This window comes from Indicator indicator, chromosome Z, assembly GCF_027791375.1.
Source record: "Indicator indicator isolate 239-I01 chromosome Z, UM_Iind_1.1, whole genome shotgun sequence".
NCBI lineage: Eukaryota > Metazoa > Chordata > Aves > Piciformes > Indicatoridae > Indicator > Indicator indicator.
Genome location: NC_072053.1, coordinates 39,587,351 through 39,615,013, shown reverse-complemented (window position 1 = coordinate 39,615,013; position 27,663 = coordinate 39,587,351). Strand labels below are relative to the sequence as shown.

The following is a 27,663-nucleotide window of genomic DNA, read 5'->3' as shown; positions in this document are numbered from 1 at the left end:
TTAATCACTGTTCTGCTGGAGCTGGTCTCAGAGATGGAGCTAGTCCCAGTGTCGCAGCCTCTCTGGAAGTTCTCGGTGTCAAGGCCAGCTACATCCCTTTTAAAACCAGTTTAAAGCCTTGTCGATGAGCCCAGCCAACTCATGTGCAAGAATTCTTGTCCCTTTATGGGACAGATGAACTTCCTCTGTCACTAATGGACCCAGTGCCAAGAAAACTTCCCCATGGTCAAAAACACAAAGTTCTGTTGGGGGCACCAACCTCTAAGCCATTTATTAATCACATGGATTTTTTTTTCCTTCAATATTACTTCCTGTCACTAGAGGGATTGAGGAGAACACCACTTGTGCTCCTGAGCCCCCAAATAATCTCCCAAAGCCCTGAAGTCCTTTTTCAATTGCTTTTGATGCCTATACATTGCCTCATCACTCCCAATCTGCACAACCAGCAGCAGGTAATAGTCTGATGGCCACACCAGATTGGGGAGTCTCTTAGAAATGTCCCAACCCCATCCCCCAAGCACAGGCAGCGGACCTCCCTATGGATGGATCTGGCCTGCAAATATGGCCCTCAGTTCCCCTGAGAAGGGAATCCCCTACTACCACCACCTTTCTTTGTTTCTTCTTTGCACGAGTCCTAACTTGTGGGACTGGCTGACAAGTCCTGGGTAGCTGTGTGCACAGACGGTCATGTCTATCCTCGTTCATCTGGCCCTCTGTTTCAAGAGCCTCCTACCTGGTGTGTGTGGGCAACTGAGAAGACTGGGAGGATTGGGGAAGGGGACTCCCCTGCCTCTCCAGAGAGGGACGTGCCTCCATTCCTCCCCATCCCTCGTGTTTTTCCTTTTTCCAGGTGACAAGAGCACATGGGATCCCCTGCTTCTTGTGCCACCCACACCTGCTGACCCTCCCCCAGGGACAGCAGAGTCTGACTCCCCAAGTCTATCTCCTCTTCATATCCCTTTATAGTCCTTAGCCTTGCAACTTCTTCCTTCAGCTCAGCCACCAGATGGAGCAGATTGTTGCCCTGATCACATCTAACACACGTGTTGTTTCTGCAAACCTCCATTTGCAAGGGCCAGGCTCCAGCACTCACCACCAGGGGCTTGGACATCTCCATGTCTGCTCAGAATCTCTGTCTGGGTACCCACAGTTCTACTGACAACAGTCCTCAGCCTGGTCATCACCAGGGTTGGATCTCTTATCACTAATTGACTTCACAGGCTAATGGGACACACCCAGATGACTTGCCTTGCTTCTTGCATGACCTTGCTCAGCATACAGGGCTCACAGACCCCCAATGAACTGTGAACAGCTGCAGCACCCCCTGGGGCTCCTACAATCACTGTTTGATCAGCCTGTGCTCCCAGGGATTTCTTATCACCTGACCAAGGATGGGTGATACCGGTTCTGCCCACGTGGGTGGGTGGTGGGCAGTGCTGTCTCTGCAGCAGATGGCCCTTTGGTGTGTTAATGCCTCGTTTAGATTTACCGGGAGGTGCTGGTTCCACCCACCCAGCTCAGCAGCCCACCCACAAGCTGCCAGCCCCCCAGCACAGTAAAACTCTTTTTCCAGGCTTCAAAAAGCCCTAAAAAGAGCTTTTCGATGGATTTTTTGGCTACAGATCCCCTGCCCAGCACAGTCTTACCTGCACTGAAGCTGATCTCTGCAGCAGATACTCAATATACTTAATACAGAAATCCAAAATACTTATTTACTATAAAATCCAAAATAGCAACGATGTTTAATAAAATTACAAGCAAGGCACTGATTCACACAATTAGAAAACATTAAAACAGAGTGAAATACAAGAAAAGCACCACATTGATTTGCATTTCGTTAAAATGCACAAAAATCTGCAGTACATGAAAACAGATCTTCAGTACATGAAAACCACTTTCAGAACACAGTATTCTCTCTCCACCTTACTACTAGCTGGCAGATCTCCTCTTAAGGCTATCCTCTTCTTGCTTCCAGTATAAAATAAATTAACCAGTACTTTTAAGTTTCACCCCTCACCAGCAGGGAACCAAAACTTTCTGGCTTTAAACTACACCATACTTGGCACAACTCTTCTTCCAAAGATACTTCGTAGGAGTCATCACTTGACTGCCAAATGGTGCCCACTTTGGGCCCTGTAACAAAAGCTCTGCTGAACAAGAAAGAAGAAAAAGCATAGCCTGCTAGGTCTGCTCCCATATGAACAAAATTATTAGCTAACATGGAAAAGCACTAAACTGCATTATAAAGTAATTGCTTTCGTATTTGTCATGGCAGGGCGAAGCGGGCCCAGCACAAACCCACACAGGTTCTGATGTCTCTCCCCTCCCTCCTCCAGGAGTTGGGGTAACACAGGAAAAGGGACAAAAGGACAGGCCCTAACACGTCTGGTAAACAAGTCTCCTTCTGGGGTAAGAGCACATGTACTGGCCCCTGCTTCTCTCAGATCAGGCCTATGCTCCTGCCTTTTACGGCCACAGCCTGGCAGAGTCCCATTTCTTTGGGTAACTGTTTGCTGGCTTCAGTTGCCCTATTGGCCCAACTGATTCTCAGGCAAATGATAAATACAGGCCAGTTGCTATTCGCCTTGCCTTGCCTGAGTTGCCTTCCTTAAATCTGCCGTGCCTCGAGTTACCTTGCTTTGAGTTGCCTGACCCGACACCTGGGACAGAAGACACAAGCCCTACTAGAAGCCACAGGCCTTGGGATCCAAGCGTCGCTTCCCCTTGCAACTAGAATTTGTGCCTCGGTTTACCCAGGAAGACACAAGAGCCCTTCAGGAAAAGCGCATCGTATCGCCCACCATCCCGCTGAAGCCAGATCAGCCCCGAGATCCCACTAGCACCCAAAAAGCCTCAATGGCTAATATACAGCAGCACCCCCCCATTTGGGTGGAACGCTCTATGAGTAATTACTTCATTGCCTCCTTGGCTTAACAGTTCTCCTCTAGTCTCCCCCTCACCCCCCTGCTGTGGTCAAGTGCCATTTTGCACTAGGGAACTCTCTTTCTGTTATTCCTCCCAGTTTGCTTAAAATTGTTAAAATTGTTATACTGCCTAAATATTATACATTTGCACTGTAAATATATATTCCAGCCATACACTGAACTATTTAATCAACTTTTGGCAATTTTTCATGTTAATAAAAAGTTATTAATATTTTCATTAATATTCATATCTGCCATACTATTAATTTTATAGAATTCATAAATTCTGTAACAATATTCTGGAAATGTATTAATTACCGTGTGTTCAATACACATCAATACATTTACTCAACAACCCAAATTAAACAAATTACATAAAATAAACTGGAAACTCAGCAAACTGAGGAAAAGGAGAAAGACAGGAAGGAAAAAAAAAAGCCATCTTTGAAAATCTCCACTTCTCACAGATAAGTTAGTTAAAGACACTTTTTTCTTTCTTTTCCTTCTTTCCCCTTGCAAATTCCCATCTACATTAACAACGGAACAAACACCTACATCCTGAGAAAATGTTCAGTTAACTAACAATAAGAATGCAAACCTATCCAAAGAAAAGCATGCACAGAAAGCCACAGCATTTTGTTTATGCTGAGCCGTAAGAAAACACAGGATAGTCAATTTAAGAACAGTTATAACATACATAATAAGACAAAGCATTCATATTACAAAGTACTAGCCACCATTTTTTCTGAATCATTCAATAAAACTACGTGATTGACAAAACTGGACGAAAACTATAAATTTTTCCAACTAATCCTCGGTAGTCTGCTTTGCAGAAAAAAAAAAAAAGTTTGTACCATCAGCTCTGCTATGGCTGAAACAGAAACAAGCAGTAAAAACCCAGGTGCTAATCTACAATAGTCTAAACAGTAGTTTTATTTACACCATAAGTAAAAGCTCTGTAAGCTCACCCAGTAATTTATTTTTATCACAGGGGTAGGCTTACTTCTGCATTTTCTTACATCCCCTTACAAAAGTTTTTAGCACAATCTGTAAGTAGGTACCATCCAACTGCCTATGAAATTTGTTAAAGCAAATATGAAAAATATTGCCACTGTTACTGTAGCATATCCCTGGGAAGAACGTGTGTATTGATGTCAAGTTGTTGTGAAATCCAGCAAGTAAGGAGGGTATCTCTGGGGAGGAGACTTCTCAACACAGTTAATAACATACCATATAGTTAGGGAATTTTTTCTTTTAAATGCATCCTGGCAGAAATGACAGACTTAGTGTAACTGTTTAAAATTGCTTAATGAGGAAGCAGTTCATATCCACCACCTGCTATATTATCCCCAGCAGTATTATAGACTGCAGAAAAAAAGTATTTTGTATACACTTCGCATTTCAGACTGCCAGTCAAAAACAACTACAGAATCAGAGAAGTGTCAGGGTTGGAAGAGACCCCAAGGATCATCTAGGTCCAACCCACCATGAGCAAGCACATCCTTCAGTAGAACAGATTGCCCGCAGAAAGAACATTATTAAGATGGCATAAAGTCCTTATTCTGAAAGTGGTTTTGAAAGCGTGAAGCACGGAGATAGATGCCAAACTGGTGTTTCACGGAATATTTCACTCAGAAGACAGCTTTAAAGTCTTCTTCTACCACTTTAACACAACTGTTAACTTCCAGGAACAACTGAACGACAAGTAGAAACGAGTGAGCTGTACCAACGCGACTGCAGTTACTAAGAAAAAAAGGCCGCTTGCAAAGTCTATAGAATTCAATTAAAGCTCACAAGTCACGGTGAGAGGTACGGCTGTATTTTATACCCGGGGAAACGGCCTGATCTCTCCGAGAACTCCCACCCACTGCCCTGACCCAGAATCGCCGGCCGCAAGTAGGAACACGAGACGCGCTTTTCCGACATCTATCCGTATCTTTTCCCCAGCTTGGTCTCAGCCGCTATCCGCTTATTCGCAAAACGGAGCCTCTGGACCTATTCCCTCCCGGCCACGGTAGGATCTCGACCCCTCAAGGAATGCCAGTGGAGTGGGCACGGCGGCCGCTCTGTCCCTCGCACCCAACCCCTCCCGCCTGCTTCGGCAAACCGCTGCCTCGCCGACTGGACACGCCAGGGCCCCACGCTCTAATCCGGCACGACCCCGTTTCCCCCGGCCCGTCCCGCAGCGCCCCGCTGCACCGCCGTTACCGTCTCACCCGCCCCAGCTCTCCCCTATCCTAGTCGCCAGCGGCTACGCACATCTCACACTTTCCCTCCTAGCAGGCAGGCCGTCCCACACTTCGCAAACCCGCCGCCGCCCGGCCCGGCTCACAGCTCACCTCGCACCTGTCCGGGAACGTGTGAACCGAGCAGCCGCTGCCAGGAGAAGAGGAAGGGATTACGGCGGCAGCACGAGTCCAGCCCCCTCCTCTCCCTTCCGCCGCCGCCGCTACCTCCCTGGTGGCCCCGGGGCTTCTCCGCTCCTTGCCTATGGGACGTTTCGTTCCCTCTGCGGATGACAGCTGACGCCTGCGCGCACCCGGCGCACACCCGGGGAAAAGCGAACACCGGGCAGGGGGGGGGAGAACACGTGACGGAGAGGCTCCCTCGTCACGTGCCACGAGTGGGAGACGCCACTGGCGCTTCCGGGTGGAACGCGGCCGCGAGCGAACAACGCACACCGCCGGCTCCGCAAAGCGCGGTGGCCGCGTGAGGGACTGGGAGTCACGCTGTGGTCACGTGGGAACGCCCGAACCCGGGGCGTGGTGACGCAGGGCTGAGGCGGGGCCTGCCGGCGGGGGCGGTAACTGGCGCGGGGCTGGCAGCGGGCGCGACTCTTTTCAACTGTGCGCAAGGCCCTGCTTTTGGTTGTCGGCAGCAACCGCTACTCGGCTCTGATTCGAGCCTCGAGTTACTGTGTTCAAGCAAGCAGTGAAAATGACCAAAAGGCAAAACCGACCAAAATCGGTTTTAAACGTGCAAGCATACCTATTACGTTAAAAGAAGTCTTGTTTTACAGTCGAGTTTAAGTGCTAAAGATATTTTTCAATGCTAATGGAACCTGAAAATTAAAGCTTTTGGAGTTTTTAAAGGAAATATATTTATGGATGTAACTTTGCTGTGCTCAGAGACTTCCTTTGTTTTGTCGTGTGGGCACGGTACCCATACAGTAAATGACAGTAGCACTGTGTAGCCTGTATCTTCAGTCCCAAAAAAATTCCTCATACATCTGCCCTTAATGTCTATAGCACCACTACGTCCAGCGATGTCTGATAAGAGTCACCCTCAACTGTCTAAGGAAAGGAATTTCGTTTCACTGAATACAAATAGAAACAAAGGGAGTCGTTTACCTTGCTCCTCAAGCCTCTGGGGGAATGAATAAAATGTTTATTTCATGCCTGCGAGGAAAACAGTGCAGCCAAATACAGCTTCTTCAGTTTCTTTTCTGCTTCTGGACTCAATTATCGAGAACAAAAGGTAGGTAACTTGGAATTGGTTTTGTGTATGTGTACCACAGAGATTCATGAAAGTACCAAGTCATTGTCTCTCCTCATCGTGTCTTTCAAATTACAAGCCTCCTTGAGGTCACCAAGCAGCTGGCTTATGTTACACTATTGCCAAAGCATACACAGTGCGACTATCTCTGAACGCCTAAGTGATGGACTGAGCTGCGGGTACGTGGTCTGAGAACATTAATCTTCGTGGTCATGGAAAACGGCCGTGACATCACGCTGACAGTATCCTGGCCTGTGTCAGGATTCATGTGGCCATCAGGTATCATGTGGCCATCAGGTATAGGGAAGTGATTGTGCCGTGATTGAGGGTATAGGGAAGTGATTGAGGTGGCACCTCAAATACTGTGTTCGCTTTTGGGCCTGTCACTACAAGAAGAACTGAAGTGCTGGTGCATGTCCAGAGAAGGGCAATGAAGGTTGTGAACAGTCTGAAGAATAAGACTTACCAGGAGCAGCTAAGGGAACTAAGGGTATTCAGTCTGGAGAAGAGCAGGTTGAAGAGAGATCTTATTGCTCTCTACAACTACCTAAAAGCAGGTTGTAGTGAGGTTGGTGTTGGTCTCTTCTATCAAGTGATAGAACAAGGTGGAATGTCCTCACGCTGCGCCTGGGCAGGTTTGCATTGGATGTTAGGAAAAATTTCTTTACTGAAATAGTGGTCAGACGTTGAAATGGAGTGCCCAGACAGGTGGTGGAGTCACTGTCCCAGGAGGTGTTCCAAAAATGTGTTGACATGGCACTTTGGGACATAGTTTAATGGCCATAGTGGTGTTAGGTTGATGGTTGACTTAATGATCTTAGAGGTCTTTTCCAACCAAAACTTTTCTGTGATTCTATGATCATTTTTCAAAGATAATATCTTAGCACCTCTGTTTTGCTAGATGGAAATAAGGACACTGGCCTTCTTCAGAATAGTTATGTAGCTATGCAAAGTCAATAAATCAATTTTTTAGCTTTGTGAAACTGATCTGGCACAGTGCTTATAAACTGATTTGGATCAATGCCACTGGTCACTTTTAGTGGATTCATTTCAAAGCACTTGTGAATTTCTTGACATGTTCTAGTTGGCATGAAGAATTTTTTTTCTTACTGTCATTTTTAGTAAGTTTTTCTGCACTTCTTGCCTTTCATGTTTTGGGCTCTGCCTTTAGGTAAATGTTGGCTAGTAAAAACAAACAAACAAACAAAAAACAATACAAACCAAACAAACAAAAAAACTGATCATTTGACCACTGCCACAAAGTCTGTAATCTGTAAATTTTCTTGGTTTTAAGCTTATGCTCTATGTAGGCAGCACAAGCTTTTGACCAAAAAATGGCATTTCTGCTGTATGATAGATTTTGGTAGTGTAAGCATCTTCTCTTTTTCATTCCTCTTGTCAGAGCTTGGAAGCCACTCTTGTTTAATGACGTTAGAATTTTGTTTTCCATGACACCTCTGGGTCTCTGCTTCAGTGTTGTACTATTTATGTTGAAATTTTTATATTTAATAGAATCTGAATGTTATGTATCATTAATATGTTTGTCTTGTCCTGTTGCTGAGTGTTCCCAAGGAGGCTTCTTCTTTTCTGTGCCCTCCTTTGAGGTAACTGTGGACAGAAGATCACCCTGAACCCTCTACTTGTAATGCTGAACAGACCCAGCTCCTTCTGTCAATCCTCATACATCATGTTGTCCAGTCCCTGAAAATATCATGGCCTTCCGCTGGACTTAAGTATGTCAATAGCTTTTATATACTGGGAAGTCTAAAACCGGACAAAACATGGTATTTCACCCAAACTGGTGATGAATATTTGTTTAGGTTTTGTTTGGTTGGTTGGTTTTTTGCTTGGTTGGTTTTAGTTTGGTTTGGTTTGAATATAGGTTACTTACATGTTGTAATCTTAGTGATAATGCTAAGAAATCTTTTCAGAATTTTAAGCAACATGTATGTTTTAACATGACAGTAGAATAACTATCTAAAGTGAGGTCACTTTTGAGGCAGAAAAGGCTATCTTCTAGAATTCCACTGCGATTACTGCTTAAAATGTGTGACATGGCAACAAGCACCAGAATATACATTGCATCACATGATATATGTTCTGCAGACAAAAAAGAAACATAACTTTTCTTTTTGGAAATGTGCATCTTTTGTCAATTTTGTATCTTTGTTGTCATCACATCTTCATAATCTTGGTAGCAATATGTAAGTTACATCTCCTAGTGTTCAGAAAATTCATTTACGGAATTTTGTAAAAGCAGTAACAGTACAAATAGGGATTTAGTTTATCCAGGAATACAGCGAGTATGTAGACTCCTTCCATTAATGTTGTTATTTCCAGATCAGAAATATTTTGAGTGCTCTGACTCAAACAGAAATTATTGGCTTGGTGTAGAAATTCCCAGAATATCCCTGCACCTGTTACAAAGGCCAGACTACAAAATCATAAATACAACTTCTGAGTTGAGATTTCACAATAAATACTTATTTTTATTATATTTTTTCTTGACATATTAAACATGGAGGAAACCTTATTGTGTTCAATATTGACCACTTTCATTTAAAAGCTTATCTATCCAGACAACCCAGAGGTTCTCCAGGGCAATGGTGCTGGAATGCTGCAGTGCAAGCATTAGCTCTCAGAGGCTCAACTTCTGATCACTCAGACAGTTTATCTCAGATGATTCATTTGATGACATCAGACTTTTCTTTGGTCAGGTACTTGCTGTCAGCTTTATGAAGATTGTAATGCTGATTTTCACTAGTAGTGGAGAGATGTCTGAGGTTCTTGTCTATGCTGAAGTGTGAAAGAGATGAAAAATAAACAATACATAATCAAGTCACCTTGTGTCCTCTCAGTGAAGCTGTGTTCTCTTCAGTATGATTAGTTGTCAGGCTTGTTTTCAACTTTCACAGTATTTGTCAATTTTCTCTGCAGCACCTCTGTGACTTCACTGATCACTAAGTTTTATATGCATGAAAGACAATACCAGGATAATAACAGCGAAGATGAATATTCAATAATGCAGAACTTTTTTTTTTCCCCTCTACTGTAATCGAATAAAGGAATTAATATAAGTAAGCTTACCCTAAAAAAAGATGCAAATATATCTTGTAATTAGGTACCTCACTTAGGCAGTTTATGTCTTCTATGAATTTGATTTGTTGACACTAATATCCACTGAACTGTAGGAATATAAAGGTTGTAAATTTTTAAAGTAGGCATAGAGTCAAGGCATAAGTAATTTGGTTAAGAAGTTCTGTGTTTGGGGAACCAAAATTGTTTTATTGGGAAAGTGAGATGTCTGGAACACTGAACTCATGACAACTGGAAGAAAGGGATTCTATTTGAATGCATTAAACACCCCTTAGAAGAGAAAAATCTGTCCTGTGCATTGCTTGGTTTGTCCCCTCACTGGATTGCCAACACGTTCTTTTGCTTTATGAGGAAACTATGTTTTATTTCAGGATACATTAGGTGGCAGTCTTTATCTTCTGTTTTCTCAGCAGTTAACAAGTCTTCCACAAAGAGTGACTAACCTGCAACAAGGGAAAGACAGTAAGGCTTGACTGTGTCAGTAATCTAACTGCTTGCATTTAAACCATAAGTTTAATCTCTGTAACCTGTCCAGTGGATCCACCCAGACTCTGACAAATATGAGCCTACAAACATGTGGCATTTAACCATCACTATCCTTTTTTGTAGTTGTCTGATTTGAGGACTAAACTAAAAGAAACTAATTAGGTTCCTTTATGAAGTCCTCATCCAGGAATGTATTCTATCCTTTTGAATTGAGCAGGTGAATGAGAGAGTTTTTTTCATTTTTTCATTGTTGTCTTGAAGAGTGTTTCTTTGACAAAGTTAACGGAGGAGCTGTGAAGAAACACTAGACACTGGTTAAGTACTGACTGTAGGATGCCATGAAAGAGATAAAGGTCTGGTTTAGCCTGTGTGGTTGCTGTGATTGATTTGAAACCATGAAGAAAAAATACTTTGGATGAACTCCTGTATTTTTTCCAAAAGAGTACAGAAACTAAGAGTTTGGCAACTTTCTCCAATCAAATAAGAAATCTGATGGCCTGATAAAGGGAACAGTCATCAAACTTAGATTTGTCAAGCTGAGAAAGCCTCAAAATGTGCTGGACTTGGACTCTGCCACAGGTTGACCAAACAAAAAGTCAGCCTGAAGAAAAGTCTAGTGCTCCCATAATGATATGTGGAAGTCAAGAAAGTTTCCTTATTAAAAAAATTACATCGATCCCATCACCTGCATTGTTTATTCTAGAATCTTTTGTCTTGTAATAATACAAGAAGTAGCTGAAATAACTTTACTTTCAGTTCACTGTACAGACCAAGTATAAAAGAAAAAAAAATAACTAGGTGAATACAGCCCAAAATATTGCCTCAGAATGGTATATTCTCGAATTTACTCTGGGTTTAAAATTCTTGAGAAACAGGAAGTCAGATACAATTTGACAAGGCGCTGACATGCTTCTAATTGTTTACTTAAATTCTAAATGGTAGTACCTTATAGGCAGATGTTAAAAGTTAGCATTTGTAGAAGAAAGGAGTATAAAACCAGAGATCTCATTTTTACCTTTGAGGTATTGTTTCAAATATCAGATAATTCAGTTTCAAAATTTTTAGCTAATTTCACCTTACATATGCAGAAACCTTTAGTAAATAGACTATGATTTGTAAGTAGTCAGAATGAACATGAAATGGATAAATCCTCTTAAAGTATTGATAATTTGAGAGTCAATGTAACTAAAAGTTGAAATAAGTTTGGACTTTATTTTATTGACAATTTTGAGATTTAATGTAATGTAACTAAATGTTGAAATAAGTTTTAACTTGATTTTGATACTCCATAATTTGATTTATATTCAGTTTAGAATTTTTTACAAGGATTTTTTACAAGGTTTTAAAGAAATTCAAAGCACTGTTGCTGTCACAGCATTGAGAAGCAACATGAATTCAGAACCCTTGAAGATCTTATAATATATCAACTAATAACATGATTTCATGTAGCATTTGTTGTCTTTAGACTCAGCTATCTGCCCTATTAATAGTGCCATAATAATATCTACGACATCAAAGTACTTGAAGAAGTCAAAAAATCTTCTTACTGACTTCATCTGACAATTAACTGATTTTTTTTTAATGTTTTTTTTCTATCTGTAAAATAATGAGGAATTGCAATTACTGTTCTGAAATCAAACAAGGATTAAAGCAGTAAAGTTTATGACATGTACAGAGTGTTTTTTCCATCTAGGTGCGTTCTGACTTCATTAAAAATGCTCAAACTGACTTCAAATGGAAAAGCCTAAGATCAGTCATGGAATGCTAGTTGCAGGCTCATATGTATGACTTACAAATTTTGAAGGAAAATGCATCCAGTAGGAAGGAACATTATGAAGACTGTTTAAAAAAATATAAGTATAGGAATACTCCTGAAATTTCTTTTCATGGTCTTTGTCTTCTTATGTTGATTGCTTTTTATTATTTTATTTCTACTTACTCATTCCATATCTTATTTTCAGTCACATTACTTTTCCTTCACATGTGAACTTCCAATTCTGATAAAAGATTATGAACCCTCATGTGCGAATTTAGTACCTCAATAGGACAGGTTTCTGTAATGACAGTAAGTTGGGATGGGAAGGCAAAGCTTTAGGGTTGTGGTTGTTTTTCCCCCCAGTATGCAAGGGTGGAATACGTATACTTACCTGCTGGACTTGGACATGATATATATGAACATATAAAATTTCCAAAAAGCAAGCTCTTGACTTTTAAGACATAAATGGACTTCAAAAGATTTCTTTGGGGAATGATGATATTTTAGTCCAAGGTTTTTAACTTGAATGACATCAATGTTTGCTCCAATTCAGAGGTCATCCAAGGAAAGATAACAGTCAGAAATTCCGCAAAAATTAAAGGCTTTCATCAGCTTATTTTTCTTGCATTTCTACCTTTTCACCCAAAGGTGCAAAATATGGCAGAGAAGCAGTTTACCTCTAAATTCTTGCTTGCTACTCAGTCAGATGTATTCAAAGCAGAATATGGTCTTTGTCTCATGGATAAAATTAAAAATCCTGTAAAATCTTGGACTACTTCTGGAATTACCCTCTGAGAAAACAAAGTCCTAAGCAGAATTTTTATATATATATATATATACACAATGTATATAGTATCAATATATTATGTATGTACTGTATATGTATTGCTTATTATATGAGAAAGTTTTTAAAAGCAAAGATTCTCAACCTCATACTCTCAACCTCTATCACAAAACACCCTTGGGCTGCTTAACTGATCTAGAGGGCTAAGGAGGTACAGAACAACATAATCATGTCCATTACAGAAAAATATAAAATATAAAAGCATGGGAAGGAAGTTGCATTTAGTACATGAGAACATCATGGGAAAGGAGGTCTTCAGCTTCTTATTTTTCATTTTTGGGGAAAAATATTGGTAACTATCCACAAAGAGAAAAATGTTCTATTCCATGTAAAGTAAAAAACAGTATTGTGTACTGTACTTTAATTAATATGGAGGTTAAATGACTTAGTTTTTCCAATAACTCATATTCTATCTGAGCTATGGAAGATAGGGTGGTAATGATTTAATTTTCAGAGATATTTATGGAGTAGAGAGGTAAAAGAAAAGCACTTAACTAATAAATAGAAATATTTTTAAACCCCTACTAAATGCTGGGGTTCATCCAGGTCAACAGTCCTGGAGAAATCTGAAGCACAAAACGCTGGTCACATTTCAGAACAAAAGTGACCATGTTTGAAGGACAGTCCACATTAAAATAGTGCTTTTCATAGTTGCTATTTCTAAAACCAGCCAAGATATGAATGTTTCTCACAATGCTTATCATTGTTTTTAAAACTGGTACCCATTACAGCTCTGTAAACTATTTGTAGATATCTCTGAATCAATGCAAAGTGACACACGGGTTTAACATTCTGTACTTTCCCAAGCCCAAGCACATGCTGATATTTACTTACCAGGGAAGCTGGCAGATCCCCTCCTACCAAAAGCCCTCCCTCAAGCCATCCCAATGGCCTTTCTATGTTGCTTTAGCAACCTGAAGCCCTCTAAAGCAAAGACAAATACTGACGTTTATCAGAAGGCAAGGGTCATGAAGAGGTTTAGGATTTATTCACTCAACCTGGAAGAAGTGTGCAGGAAGCAGTTTGCAACCTAAGAGTGTTCTGCAGGGCAGAGTAACACACAGTGAAATATAACTGGATCGTCTTTGTGGGAGGGATGGACGCAGATAAAGGGTGAAAGAGATGGGAGCACATGAGGGAGATTAGATTTTACATTAACTTTTTGCTTCTTGCTAATAGTTTTGTGGTAAGTTCTCAAGTACAATCATCTGACTGACAGTAATGTTTGCTATTTTTAAGCAAAAAGGTTTTGAAGAATCTCATTTTTGAGAACTGGAAAAAGAACTGAAAGTTTTACATTGTTTGCTAGTGAAAACTTCATGTTTTTTGGGGCAGCAAATAAATTTATGCAGATTACTTAAGGCACCTACAGGGAAAGTCATGACATGTTTTGTGTTCTTATCGAGGCTATATCTGCATTGACTTCTAAAGGGGATTAAAACCTCAGACAAGTAAAATTATTGTAGACTGTTGTAAATTCTCCATTTTTCACTGGACAATCAATTTTATTGAACATCTAATTGTACTCATAAATTTTATTATTGATATATTTACTATTCATATATGTTTTCATAGATAATTACTCTTGCTTTGCAGCTCGTTATACTGCTTTAAGTCTCTTAACTTCATAAATTTTTTCAGGTCTCTTCATCCATTGTCCGTTTTATGTTTTTCTATTATTTTCTGCTTAATAATTACTGAAGTGTTCAGGCTATTTTATAAACAAGTGTTTTTAGAGAAGTATGACACATATTACTTGGTAGTGGTCAGCAATGAAAAATAGAAGGTAATAACTTTTCAATTTCTGCTCTCTGTTTCTTAATAATGGGTGACCTGAGCTTTATTTTTTGGTTATTTCATATATAACTAAAGAAGTTAATTAATACAACAAGATACAACCAAGGAAGCAGAAAGAAACTATTCTTAGTATTTCATTGCACTCTTGTATTTTATTACTTTAAGAGCTTCTGAACAGAAATTCCCTTTAACAGTGCACACTGCTTACCTTGATTCAAAATTGCTTAAGCAAGAAAGTACAGATTGTATTAGACGATGCTTCTTACCCAGTATTTTACCCACAAATCAGCCGAGAGTGTTTCTTTGGAAAGGCATCTTTACATCTTTTAATTATTACAGAATCACAGAACATTAGAAGTCGGAAAGGACCTCCAGAGATCATCCAGTCCAACCCCCCTGCCAAAGCAGGATCACCTAGGGTAGTCTGCACAGGAAGGCATCCAGATGGGTTTTGAATGTCTCCAGAGAAGGAGACTCCACAACACCTCCGGGCAGCCTGTTTCAGTGCTCCATCACCCTCACTGTAAAGAAGTTTCTCCTCATGTTGAGGTGAAATCTTCTATGTTCAAGTTTGTACCCATTGTTCATTGTCTTACTACTGCACACCACTCAAAAGAGATTGGTCCCCTCCACTTGACACCCACCCCTCAGATACTTATAGACATTGGTGAGATTCCCTCTCAGTCTTCTCAAGACTAAACAGCCCCAGGTCTCAGTCTTTTTTCATAGGGGAGACGCTTAAGTCCCTAGAGTTGATCAACAAAGAGCACGTGTTCTGTTGAAGCACTAAGGAGAATCGTGGGTTTTTTTCATGGAAGCTCCTTATGATCACATGGAAGAAGTTACCCTCAGTGTGTGAATGCTGTTTTTAAAAGCAATTGTCATTCAGGCGAAAAAAGTGCAATTGTGCTCTTGTGCAAAATTTTCAGAGATCCTGTTTCTGGTTTATGCTAACCTTAATCAAGTAAAAAGTAAAGGTGAGTTGATCCTATTATTTATTTCAACTTTTTAAAAAGATTGCTAAAGACAGAGTTGCATAATGCTATTTTGCAACTGGTAAACGTAAGCACAGAGAAGATACATTTTAAATATTTGCACTTAGTCAGGCTAATATATTAGCACTGCTAGAAGCTGATGATCTCTAATGTTCTGATCACTATACTAATAAATAGGCTGCTCTTAATTAACTCACTGTCCATTGGAAAATCAAGTTACACAGTTCAGATTAATCCATGGGCAGCAGGTATATTGTTCTATAAGAGCAGGTGTTATAAAACTGTATAATTTTCAGATGTTAATACAATGGAAATTCTAAATTCCAATTGCTTCTGTACATCTTTTAGTTAAACTATTATGTTGTTCTTTAATAGAATGGCTGTAATGACAAAATAATATGAGATAGATAGTGGGCCCTTTCTATGTCATCATTATGTTAAAATACAGCAAAGTAATTGTTAGTAGCACCTGAGATTGCTCAGATTCCTCCATCATTTTAAACTGTCATTCCATTTTAATTATAGATCATGACCTATCTAGTATATTTTAAATCCAAACAAAATGAAACATGGAAATCATTAAATGAAAATTTAGGAATTCCTTTGCAGTTTTAACCTGGTCTCTAGAAATCTAGAATCTCTTTTTAGAATATTTAAAGTCACTGATCCCCAGGACACATACCTTATTTAGCAAATAGGTAGTTATTTCATTTACACTATTCTTTTTAGTGCTTCACTTATTGTTTTTGCTAACTCCCTCTCAGTTTTTTTCTCTCATTCCTTGTCACTCTAGATCTCTACTTAGACCGTTTGCCTGTTCCACATTAATAATACTAACAGTGGACATCATTTCCTATCAACTGTGGTGTGCACAATAGATGTTCCAACCTGCATTTTTTCACTTCTTGCTACAGTCTGTCTTTCCAGTTGCTCTTTGAAGTCTGAGCATTGTTCCTTCTCCACCTGAGTTAGGATTTTTCCTCATCATACTGCAATAAATAATAAATTTCTGAATTAGTTGAGTCTCATTATCATCTTAAAGAGTCCTGTTAAGAGGTTAAGTGTGTTAATGCAGCATAGTACTGAACCAAGGTTATTGCATGGCTCTTTAGTGGCAGAATCATGGTTCTACAAATGATGCGCAATCACTAAGGGATTCAGGGAGTATAAGTGAATGGTAAGTCATGGTCAGATCACACCATCCCAAGAAAAAGTGTGCTTACTGTAGCTGGAACATTTAGAGAAGGTAGGGCTGAGTCCTAAGAAGCCTCTAGGAAGTGTGTAAACTTATCCTTTTAAAAGCTTGTATTTTTTATAGTTTTACTTTCCATTTTTTTAACAGGAGCAGCAAAAAGATGTCTAATACCAAAACCAGGCCATTGCAACACTTCAACCTTTTCCTAGGTTATATATTAACTAAGACATTATGTAACATTAAAGTATTTATTCAGTTTTTATTTTAGAGCCAGATTCTTCAGTGCTGATTCAGCCTTGGTCTGTTTAAGAGCCCATGTATCTGTGGTCATTAAGAGTTAGTAAAATAATCAAGTCCTCTTGATGAAATAAATTTCAAATGTACTTCAAGAAGATAGCTGAGCTAGCCTTAGCAGCTGCGGGTTGCTTACCAGAAAAAACAATTTTATTTCACTCCCCTGTCCTGGTTCCTGCCTTGTACTGACTCTGATATTCATCTTCTGTGCTCCTTTAGCAGGCAAGCTAAAATTACTTGGCCAAAAAAACATTCCCCTTTTTAGTCTGGATTTGGTATGATGAAATCTTAGATTGATTCAATCTAAATTAAACTTCATCTGCAGTTATATGGTCAAATGGGTGTATACGTAGATACTACCAGTCTACAATCAAACAAAATGTCATAATTAATTGCAGACATGATAGAAAGTTTGTTTTGATGGGATCACTTCTTTCATTTGCAGAATTGGTTTAAGCAGTCTCTTGAAATTATAAAGTAGCACCCTTCTATAAGTAGATGAGGACTCAGAAACACCCCTAGAAGCTTTGTAAAGAGTTGTACAATCCCTTCTTCCTAAAGATTTTACTTGGAACTGCAAAAAACAAAAGAGTATGCCCTTATTGAGATTCTATGGACTTAGGGGTGCTGGTTGACCGCTGGCTAAACATGAGCCAGTAGTGGGCTCAGGTGGCCAAGAAGACAAATGGCATCCTGATCTGTGTCAGGAGGAGTAGGGAAGCGCTTGTCCCCCTGTGCTCAGCACTCGTGAAGCCACACCTCAAATACTGCATTCAGTTTTAGACCCCTCAGAACTGAGGTGCTGGTGCATGTCCAGAGAAGGGCAATGAAGGTTGTGAACAGTCTGAAGAATAAGACTTACCAGGAGCAGCTAAGGGAACTAGGGGTGTTCAGTCTAGAGAAGAGCAGGTTGAAGGGAGATCTTATTGCTCTCTACAACTACCTAAAAGCAGGTTGTAGTGAGGTTGGTGTTGGTCTCTTCTATCAAGTGATAGAATGAGGTGAAATGTCCTCACGCTGCGCCTGGGCAGGTTTACATTAGATATTAGGAAAAATTTCTTTACTGAAATAGTGGTCAGACGTTGAAATGGAGTGCCCAGACAGGTGGTGGAGTCACTGTCCCAGGAGGTGTTCCAAAAATGTGTTGACATGGCACTTTGGGACATAGTTTAATGGCCATAGTGGTGTTAGGTTGATGGTTGGGCTTAATGATCTTAGCATTTTTTCCCAACTGAAACAATTCTGTGATTCTGTGATCTAAAAAGGGGACTTAATAAACCTTTACTCAAAGAAAGTAGAGGAATATTACTTTGTAATTGTTTGCTATTACTAAGGGATCTTATTCAAACTCTGGAAATTACAAAAAAACCACAGAAAGATGAAGAGCTGCAACAATTGCAAAATTGGGAGGATTTTTGTTCGATGTTTTTCAAGCTAATGTTTGGGTTTGTTAACAAGTGTTTAACTGAACAATCCAGGCTGACATCTGGGATCTAAGATATTTTTGGTTTGAAAGAAAAGCTAAGCTTTTTGCTGAAGCATCGTCTCTGTAGTTTCTATCAGTGTTCAATCTGAAACTCAAAGGCTATAATTTCATTTGTAATGTAAAAACTACGAACTAAAGCCTCATGTGTATGCATCTGGAAAGCAACCTTTTAGACTTCTTGAATTTTAAAAATCTGAATACTCCATTGCATAATACCTTTAACTACTAGATAAGAATGAGAGAGGACAGATGTTTATTTCCCAAAAAATATCTCATTACTTTGTTATCATGATACACCTGTTAGGGTCAGTAGTATGCAGTTTTTTTTCAGTTCCGGAGAGAACTTTTTTATTGCCTAATAAAACTAGATTGCACAAGAGAAATTCTTGCAATGCAATATCTAGTACACAGATATTCATAATAGGTAACATCTACTGATACAAAGTATATTGCATAGACAATGCTCTAATCATATAGCCATATTCACTATTTAAAAGCCAATGCACACAAATATCATAAGTTTAATGTATCTAGTATTAAATAACTGAACTTTCATTAAAGGTTTATCAAGCTTACCTTTGAACCAAGTTTAAAAAGTGCAAGTGGCCAAAATAAAGATTGGAAAACCTCCCACTCAGCAGCAAATAATTCTGACTTTGTAAGAAATCCAGTGTAGATCCTCCTGGCCTTCTCCTTTGGAAGATTTACAGAGACCAGTTTGTAAAGACTGACAGCAAATTTTAACAACTACATCTGTTCGAAGTGACAGTGATAACAGGACAAAAACAAACAAATATACCACATATTTGACTGTAATCCTACAGTTTTTGGGAAAGAGGTGTTTGCCATGGAGACATGGCAGCAGCTACCTGAGTTGGCCATGTGTCACGGAGATGTCTGGTGGCTCAGTTAGTCGCAGCATTAAAGAGCAAGGGGGAAAGTGGAAAACAAATGATCAATGTTTGGAGTTAATCCCTTTTGTCTCCCCTGTAGATATTGCCACGTTCAAACATAAAAGGAGGTGGAGTAGGAAAAAGGTTTAACTTGTGTTGAAGAGTTAAGAAAGATTTTTGGCCAAATAACTGAAGTCATTGTAGAGTTTTAAAAACCTACAAGTCTGTGAGAAAAGGTAGCATACAGAAAGTCCCTATGCAAGCACATAGTTGTTTCAGTTGTCACAGGAGAAAGTCAGGGCCTTGACTGCACCTGTAGGACCTACTTGCTCATACCAGCCTCACCAAAGGTGCTCAAACACCACCCATGAACATAAGGTCTCCATTTCACCTCAGGCCTAGGCCCTCAGCTGGGGTGCTGGTCTCCAGATTATTCTGTCCCTGCTGCCTGGACAGGCCACAAACCTGCACAGTAGCTAGCCAGTCTCCTAGATTGGTCCCTCAGGTGTCCATTCTCCATGGTCTCTACCCTCATTTGCTGAAAAGACTTCAAAACTAAATCCTGTCTCAAGTCCCATCTCTGGTCTCATCTCCTTTTGCTCCTTCCTGGAGCCTGAGAATGGACCTGGCTTATCACTTGCCTAGGACTGTCAGTGGATCCCACTACCAGAACATGCTTCACCCTGCTGTGACCAGACCCTGTGGGATCATGTCCTGTCAGGGACAACCTTGCTTTCTCTAGATTTATCCTTCACTCCTGGTGCACTGGTTCTGAGAGAACAAGTGGCCTTTGCTGCTCTCTGACAGAGGAAACAGAGAAACCACACTAATGACTAGTACCTTAAAAACCTTCAGATATTTGCCTTCCTCAGCCACTTGCCCATGCAAGAAATGGAGTCAGAAGGACTTTGTTCCAAAGTTAATATTCAAGGATGCTTAGGTGTTTCTATCTTTCACATGTGTCTTCTTTTGATGTTTTAGGGATGTTTTTAAACTTCTTCTTTCCTTCCTTTCTTCACAGCCCTGAACTTCCTTATCAAATCTCTTTGTGTCATTCTCCCTTGTCAAAAACATCATACTAGTAATTTAGTTCATAAGAGAAAGAAATGTAATAGGAAAAAATAGAGGATTGTGTATCAATCTGTGTATGTATATCCAAGAAATGTATACAGAGACTAAACAGTTTTGCTTGCAACATTCATTTGGAAAAGAAGAAATGCATATGATCCCATTCAAATTGTTGCACTAATTATTACTACTTTGAGATTTTAAGTATACTTTGGGATTTATTATAGGGAGTTGCAGAATATTCTAGGTCTGCTCTGTTGATTTAGAAAGAGTGGAACATAGCAGATTCGTGAAGAATTACACTTCCAGCACTGCAACTAAAATAAAAACTGCATTGCACCCAGAAGATGCTGAAGATATGGATGTGTATGTAAGGAAAACCACTTCCTTGTGAGGAGGCACAGTTCAGTTTTACTGTTGTTCCAGTTTATCAAATAACTGAAAGCAAACAAGATTTGAAAATATATGAAGTGTCAGGCTTTAATAAAGGTGCAGTCAGTTCTCAGTTCAGAACAAATAAGTGGCTGTATCACTCACAGACTGTCAGTTAAATAAATAAGGGACTGTCAGTTGAATAACATATGCTTAAAAGCTTGAATATATACATTGCACTGAGGAAGCTTGACTGTAGCTCTTGAAGAAGGGATATGATATTCTGTTACCTGATGTGATGTTACTTAGTCATTTATGGAGGATGGCCACTTTAAACTCAGGCCATTATGATCTATAAGAAGTCCTCTGTGTCAACAGTGTTATCTTATCACAGAATCACAGAATGTTAGGGGTTGGAAGGGACCTCTAGAGATCATGGAGCCCAAACACCTTGCCAAAGCAGAATCACCTAGGGCAGGACACACAGGAACACATCCAGGCAGGTTTGGAAAGCCTACAGAGAAGATGACTCCACATCCTTTCTGGGCAGCCTGTTCCAGGGCTTCATTACCCTCACCATAAAGAAGTGCCTTCTTGTGTTGAAGTGAAACCTTCTGTGTTCTCGCTTGTACCCACTGCTTCTTGTCCCATCACCTTCAGCTTGACACCCACTCCTCAGGTATTTATAGACATTGATAAGATGCCTTTACAGACTTTGATAAGATGTACTAATGTATCTTTCATTTTATGATCTAGCTCTGGTCAATGGAACAATAGTAGTGGGAAAGAGTGCAAAAGTGGCTCCTGACCCTTTGGCAATAGTGGATACATTAAGCTCTTGAGGGCTTTTATAGGTTCAGAAATACGTAGCTCACTGGCTATTTGCCCTCAACATGACACTGCCTATCTGAATGCATATTCCGATGATCAGGTATGGGAATAACACGTCATGAAACTATTTTGTTAAGTTTAGGGACATGAAAACTGGGTACATACTGTGTGCAATTCACAGAGCTCTTAAATTTTAGTAGTGTAATGGGATCAGGAAAAAACAAACAGGTGTCAATTCAGCCCTCACTTAGGAAATCCTGGCATATGCAGATGTACTGTTGAGAAGTCATTTTCTCCCCAATGGTAGCAACTGGTAACTGTGAAAGAAGCATGATATATTGCTACTAAAATAATAAGTTTATGATCAAAATTAATTAATTCCTGTCTTGATGTATTAGGTAAACATCTGTGTTACTCTTTATGTAATGACAGCCATAGTGCTTTTCAAATCTTATTTTGAGCAAAGAACCATGTTACAGATTGAAAGTTTCAGTAAGAGAAAAAGCTATGATAAAAATGTCTCACGTTGAAAGGTAGTAGTGTTTACAGTACAAACTCAAAATCAGGAACAACTGTGTATTTCACCTCTTAGCAGGAACAATTGTGTATTTCACCTTTTATTTTATAAGGACTATATTGACTTTACTCGATTAACAAGCACATGTATGAAATATGCATAAAAATATGTTTTTAATCTGGTTTCATTTACATATTTAAAAATTGTTGATGGAAATAAATTGGTAAGGATATATATATTAAAAAGACCCTCCAAACCATTATTGCTAGAAATTCAGATGACCTTCTGTATTGAATTAGATGCAAGTAAACAGAGACACTCTGAACCACTTGCACCCTTGCATTTTAACACAATTTTGTGATAAAAAAGGTGAAGTGTTAATGAATGTCCTCTGTCTAGATTGAGACTTAAAATAAGCCAGGCCATTAAAAGATCATTTGGTAGGCTTTCTTCACCAAACCTACTAGAGAATTTTGAAAATACTGGTGATGGCTACTAACAGAGATGATAAATTGCCAATTTTTTTAAGGATTTTCTAGGGAAAAAATTTGCATCAGGACAGAAGTCAGACTGACCTGGAGTCAGTCTGTACTGACACCCACATGATTTGTTTTGTTTTATGTATCACAGTGTCCTCAACCTTATGAGTGCTGTCCCTGCCTTTAAGGAACAGTAGATTGAGGAATAAAGGATTATGAAGTGACTGCTCTTGAATAGTAAGCCAGTATTTTTATTTCATTAACAGTGTAGATGGGTTCACTTAGCAGATGAACAAATTTCAGAAAAAGAGCATTGTGAACTCCAGAATGCATAAATCCCAGGGTGCTTAGCTGGCTGTGACATCAGTATATCTGCTGGTTCTAATCTTGTATTCCTTCTTAGATAGTTGTAATGGATCAGTGGCAGAAACAGACTACTGTCAGAGATAATATTATAGACTGACCCAGTCTTTAAGGTCTGTGCTTTGTTCACTGGCACATCTCTCCAGTCTTCCTCCTCTCAAACCCAGTTTTTAAATTGAGCTAAAATTTGGTATAGGGTAGAAAAGACACAGTTTAGAATGTTTTGGATGGTCTGTCTTCCTTTCAGACCTCATTTCTTATAGCACTAGAGGCAACTAAAAGTCTGACCTTATGTTGGAGAAACCATTCTGTCAAAGTTACCATTTCAGGTATGATGACTGTAAAGACATATTTTGTGTGAAATATCATCTTGGTATTACCTGCCAGAGAGAAGTGATAACTATTTGGACAAACCCTATAAGAACATTTGGATAAAATATGCAAATAGTTTTGAAAAGTTTCAGCAGAGCTTTAAAAATAAATTGGTTTAGGTACAAATTCATAACAGGAATTCAGTCATTGCTATCATGATTTTAATGTATTTTTCCATTATCTGTGTTCATTCTCATTATATTATCTCAAGTTAAAAGTCACATCAAAGTTTTAATTTCCTACATGTAACTATCATATGTATAAAGAAGAAAATGACAGAGGGGAAAAGCAATCCTTTAAAATCAGTATTGGATTTATGTCACAAATCTTTGCAACAAGTATCTTTTCCGTTTGAAGCAAGTTTAGTGTGTAACTTGAGGTCTCTCATTCTGAAACCAGGGATTTAAGTCATGGAAAGTGGCATGTATCAGTCCTCCAAAAGCCAGCAACTTAGGAGCTAGTCTACGCTCTGCTGCAGAAACACAGAAACCCTTTTTCCGTCCGAGCAAGGCTTTGGTGGAGGAAAGCCCCGTTTGCTAGGAAAGTCACCACCAGACTCCGTCCGATCCCGCTAGGCGCTGGAACCGCCTCGCCGCGGGAATGCCCGGCAGCCGGGCCGGGCAGGGAGAGGTCAGGGCCGAGCGGGGCGGCCCGCGGTGGCGGGAGGGCAGGTGGCGGCGAGGCGGGGTGAGCGCAGCGCCGCCCCCGAGCCCCATTGGCGCCGGCGGTGGGGGGCCGCGCCGCGCCGCCCCCTGCACACAAAGTGTGGCCGCGCGCCTGCGGCGGCACTGGTGTCGGCGGCGGCATTCGTATCGGCAGCGCCATGCAGAGCTGCGGGCGATGGTGGGGGCGGCTGGCGGCCCGCGGGGCATCGCGGCACCTGCGGGCGGCGGCAGCGGCAGGAGGTCAGCGCCGCTGGGGAGGTGGCGAGGCGGCGCGGTGCATCGAGCAGTTGCTGCCACGACACGATGACTTCTCCCGGAGGCACATCGGGCCGAAGGAGCAGGATAAGAGGGAGATGCTGCGAGCCGTCGGGGTACAGGTAGGTGTCCGCGCCGTGCCACGCCGGGCTGAGCGGGCGGTGCGACTGGTTCCCTCCCGTTGCGGGCTGGGCCGGCCCGAGGGTGCTAACAACGGTGTGCGGCCACCTTTTTGCAGAGCGTCGAGGAGCTTATAGATAAAACCATCCCGGCCAGCATCCGTCTGCGGAGGCCCCTGAGGATGGATGACCCCGTCTGTAAGTGACCGCGTGAGCCGGGACTCCCCAGCTGCCCTCCCCGGGCGGCCCTGCCAGCCCCATCCCGGGGCAGTCCTGTCAGCCCTTCCGGCCGCCAGAGCCCGCGGGGTAGAATTGGGGTGCTGCCTTCCCCCGCCTTTTCCCGAGTGTCCCCGATGGAACGCGTAGCGATAAATCTCCCCGCTGGATTAAGATTTAAATAATCATAGCTGTACCAACACCGATACTCTTAATTTTCACAGACGGACTCCGTAGAATACTGATACGGAGAAAAAGGTAAACATTATCCCCTTGGTGAGGACTATAGGATCAAAAGGGCTGCTCTCTTCTGTTGGCTCTTCAGTTTCTAAAGAATTCCTTTGTTGTCCCTTCCCCACTGATAACCTGTGTATTCTAATAACATAGGGGGTAGGCAGATGGCTAGCGTTTCGAATCTATCCGTGTAAACTGCTGGAATACAAAAAGTCTGAGATGGCAATTGTGGCACTATAATAGCATAGCATATCACTATGGAAAACTTGACGTGGTTTGGTGAGTTTTTTAGATGCTAACATTTTCAAAAGCTAGGAATCACAGCTTGATAGGTATTTGTGAATGTCATGCTGGAAATCCTGTAAGTAAAAAAGAAATAACAAAACCACCACCACCAAAAAAACAAACCAAACAAAACAAAAGGGAAAAAAACAACCAATCGAAACAAAACTCAAAACCAAAATCACGACTCAAAACTCCAACAAAACAAAACCACTTAAAAATGCACCTAACAATTCCACTGAAACTAACAAAGCTCAGTGGCCATTCAGGTAATGGATCCGATTACATCAGTATTAACTTTGTGTCAAGCAAGATCCTTCCCCTGATCTGTAGAAAATGTGATCCGTCTTGCCGGCTTTTTTTCATTGCATATCCATGCTCTGTAATTGGAGTGTAAACTTCAGGCCTGCAGCTCCGGTGAGGTTCCTGGCCAGTTCAATCTGGTTATTCCGAGATGACATCACGCATGAGAGGCAGCGCCACAATGAGCAGCCAGCGAAACTAGAGCCTGAAAAGACATATTCTAGTGGGGAGGAATGTGGTATTGACTAAAAGTTTCTACTTCTGAAATATTTTATTAGTACAGTGGTCTTTTAGTTTTTTAGGTAACAATCCATGCTATTGAAATGGGGAAGGGAGTAGAGAAGTGGAATTTAATCACCTTTTTCTGTCTGTATGACTGCTGAAAGTGTTGAATGGCATATTTTGCTGTGATTTATGTATTTTAATTAGCTACTCTGTGACTGATGAGGGATTTTCAGTTATCCTCAGAGAAAAGGAGTTTTAAAATTATTATATTTCAGGTTTGTAAGACGGGTCAAATGTAGATTGTCACTAATAATTTACCTCTTGAAAGCCTCTTTTCTGTTTTTCTGTGTTTCAATTTAGTCTGGTTTTTTATATGAAGTTTTACATTCCTAAAACACATAAAAGTGACACAGTACACATCATTAAAATAATTGTAGAATAAAAACTAAACAAGTGATGTCAACCTGTGTCGAAATCTGGGTGCAAATTTATGTGTTCATACTGATTTGCATAGCAATTTTAAAGTGAGCATGTCCTACGTTGCCATGCATTAGTTGATGCGAGTTCTCAAAGTGCAAAGGGACCTCATTAACTGTATTTAGTTCACTGCCGTTTTGCTCCACTTGCTATGCTGCGCTTGTTCCCTTAAACTTTGAAAGAATGTGACTGTGATGCAGCGTCTCACATTGCACAGCACGCAACAGTGAGTTTTCAAAAGAGATGCTTGCATGAGGTACAGAAAACTTTTTTTCTGTACACTGCTGCTTTTGCTTTTGCAGCCAGTGCAATGAATGGTCTTGTAACTTAATGTGTTGATTTTTTTCACTAGTTTTCCACTGCATTGGCAGCAGAAAACTACACAGCTTGTAAAAGAAAAATTAAAAACCTCTGCCTCAAATTGTTCATCTTCACATTGAACATCTTGTACTTAGGACACAGTAGTCTGAGTAAAATTTGCTCCCTTGTTAATGCACCATTAGAGAGAACACTGTCTTTCCAATCACTAGTGTGGGATTTCTTACATTAGTATGATATATTATTTCTCCATTAAATTCCTTGTGTTAAAAAGGAAACAGCAAAATTGGGACTATGTCATGAAAACTGTATTATATTTTAAACATGTTATTTTCATTTGTGTGAAGCCAATTTTGCTCCCACCATCTCCCAAACTCATCCATGCATTGAGAGAACAGGGCAAGGCAATTCAGAACATGTTAACTTGTAATTAAAAAAAACCTAACTAATACAGTTCCTAGTGGTCTAAATATACACTTCCACTTTTCTGTGTAATCTCAATTTAAAAACATAGTAGCAGTGAATCCACAAGTTGGAGTGCAACTGAACAAATCAGCTGTGTGCCACCTACTCCTTTGTAATAGGAAACAGCTGAGCTTGCACTGAAGTCTCATTGAAGTCAGTGCTTATGGCTAGAATTAGATATGCAGCTGAAGAAAACCACACACACCCCCCATAAATAGTATGTCTGGGTGAGTAGTATAGTATGTCTGAGGTGTCTACTTTTGATGTATATGCATATCTTCAAATATTGATGAGGTGTGTCAGCAGGAAAGATTGTTTTGCATTGGTAATGTAGCGAATTGTGCAGAAGACAGAATCAGTTGGCTGTGAGTATGTATAATAATAACAATAACAATTAGGAGCAGTCAACATGGTTTTAACAAAGGGAAGTCATGTTTGACCAACAGAATAGCCTTTTACGAGGACATAACCAGTTGGACAGATGATGGCAAAGCAGTGGATGTGGTTTATCTTGAATTCTGTAAAACATTTGACACTGTCTCCCACAGCAGCCTTGCAGCTAAACTGAGGCAGTGTGGTCTCAATGATCAGGTAGTGAGGTGGATTGAGAACTGGTTGAAGGAAAGAAGAGTGTTCTGGTCAATGAGATGAAGTCTAGCTGGAGGCCTGTATCTAGTGGAGTCCCTCAGGGGTCAGTACTGGGACCAGTACTATTCAATATATTCATCAATGACCTGGATGAAGGCACAGAGTGCACTGTCAGCAAGTTTGCTGATAACACCAAACTAGGTGGAGTGGCTGACTTACCTGAAGGCTGTGCTGCCATTCAGCCACACCTGGA

General features: G+C 40.5%; 2 protein-coding genes across 2 annotated transcripts in view; one reads left to right on the top strand and one right to left on the bottom strand.

Annotated features, from left to right (window-relative positions):
- The window catches only part of LOC128979642 (lysine-specific demethylase 4C-like), a 34,526-nt gene extending 29,137 nt beyond the window's left edge, over positions 1-5,389 (bottom strand). Inside the window, exon 1 of the mRNA XM_054397971.1 lies at positions 5,264-5,389. The gene's annotated coding sequence lies outside the window, so the exon portion shown is untranslated. The remainder of the gene's footprint in view (positions 1-5,263) is intronic.
- Positions 5,390-24,086: 18,697 nt separating this feature from the next.
- GLDC (glycine decarboxylase) overlaps positions 24,087-27,663 on the top strand; it is a 50,346-nt gene continuing 46,769 nt past the window's right edge. The window contains exons 1-2 of the mRNA XM_054398133.1: positions 24,087-24,305; positions 24,422-24,500. Coding sequence (XP_054254108.1) covers positions 24,087-24,305; positions 24,422-24,500 — 298 coding nt within the window. The remainder of the gene's footprint in view (positions 24,306-24,421; positions 24,501-27,663) is intronic.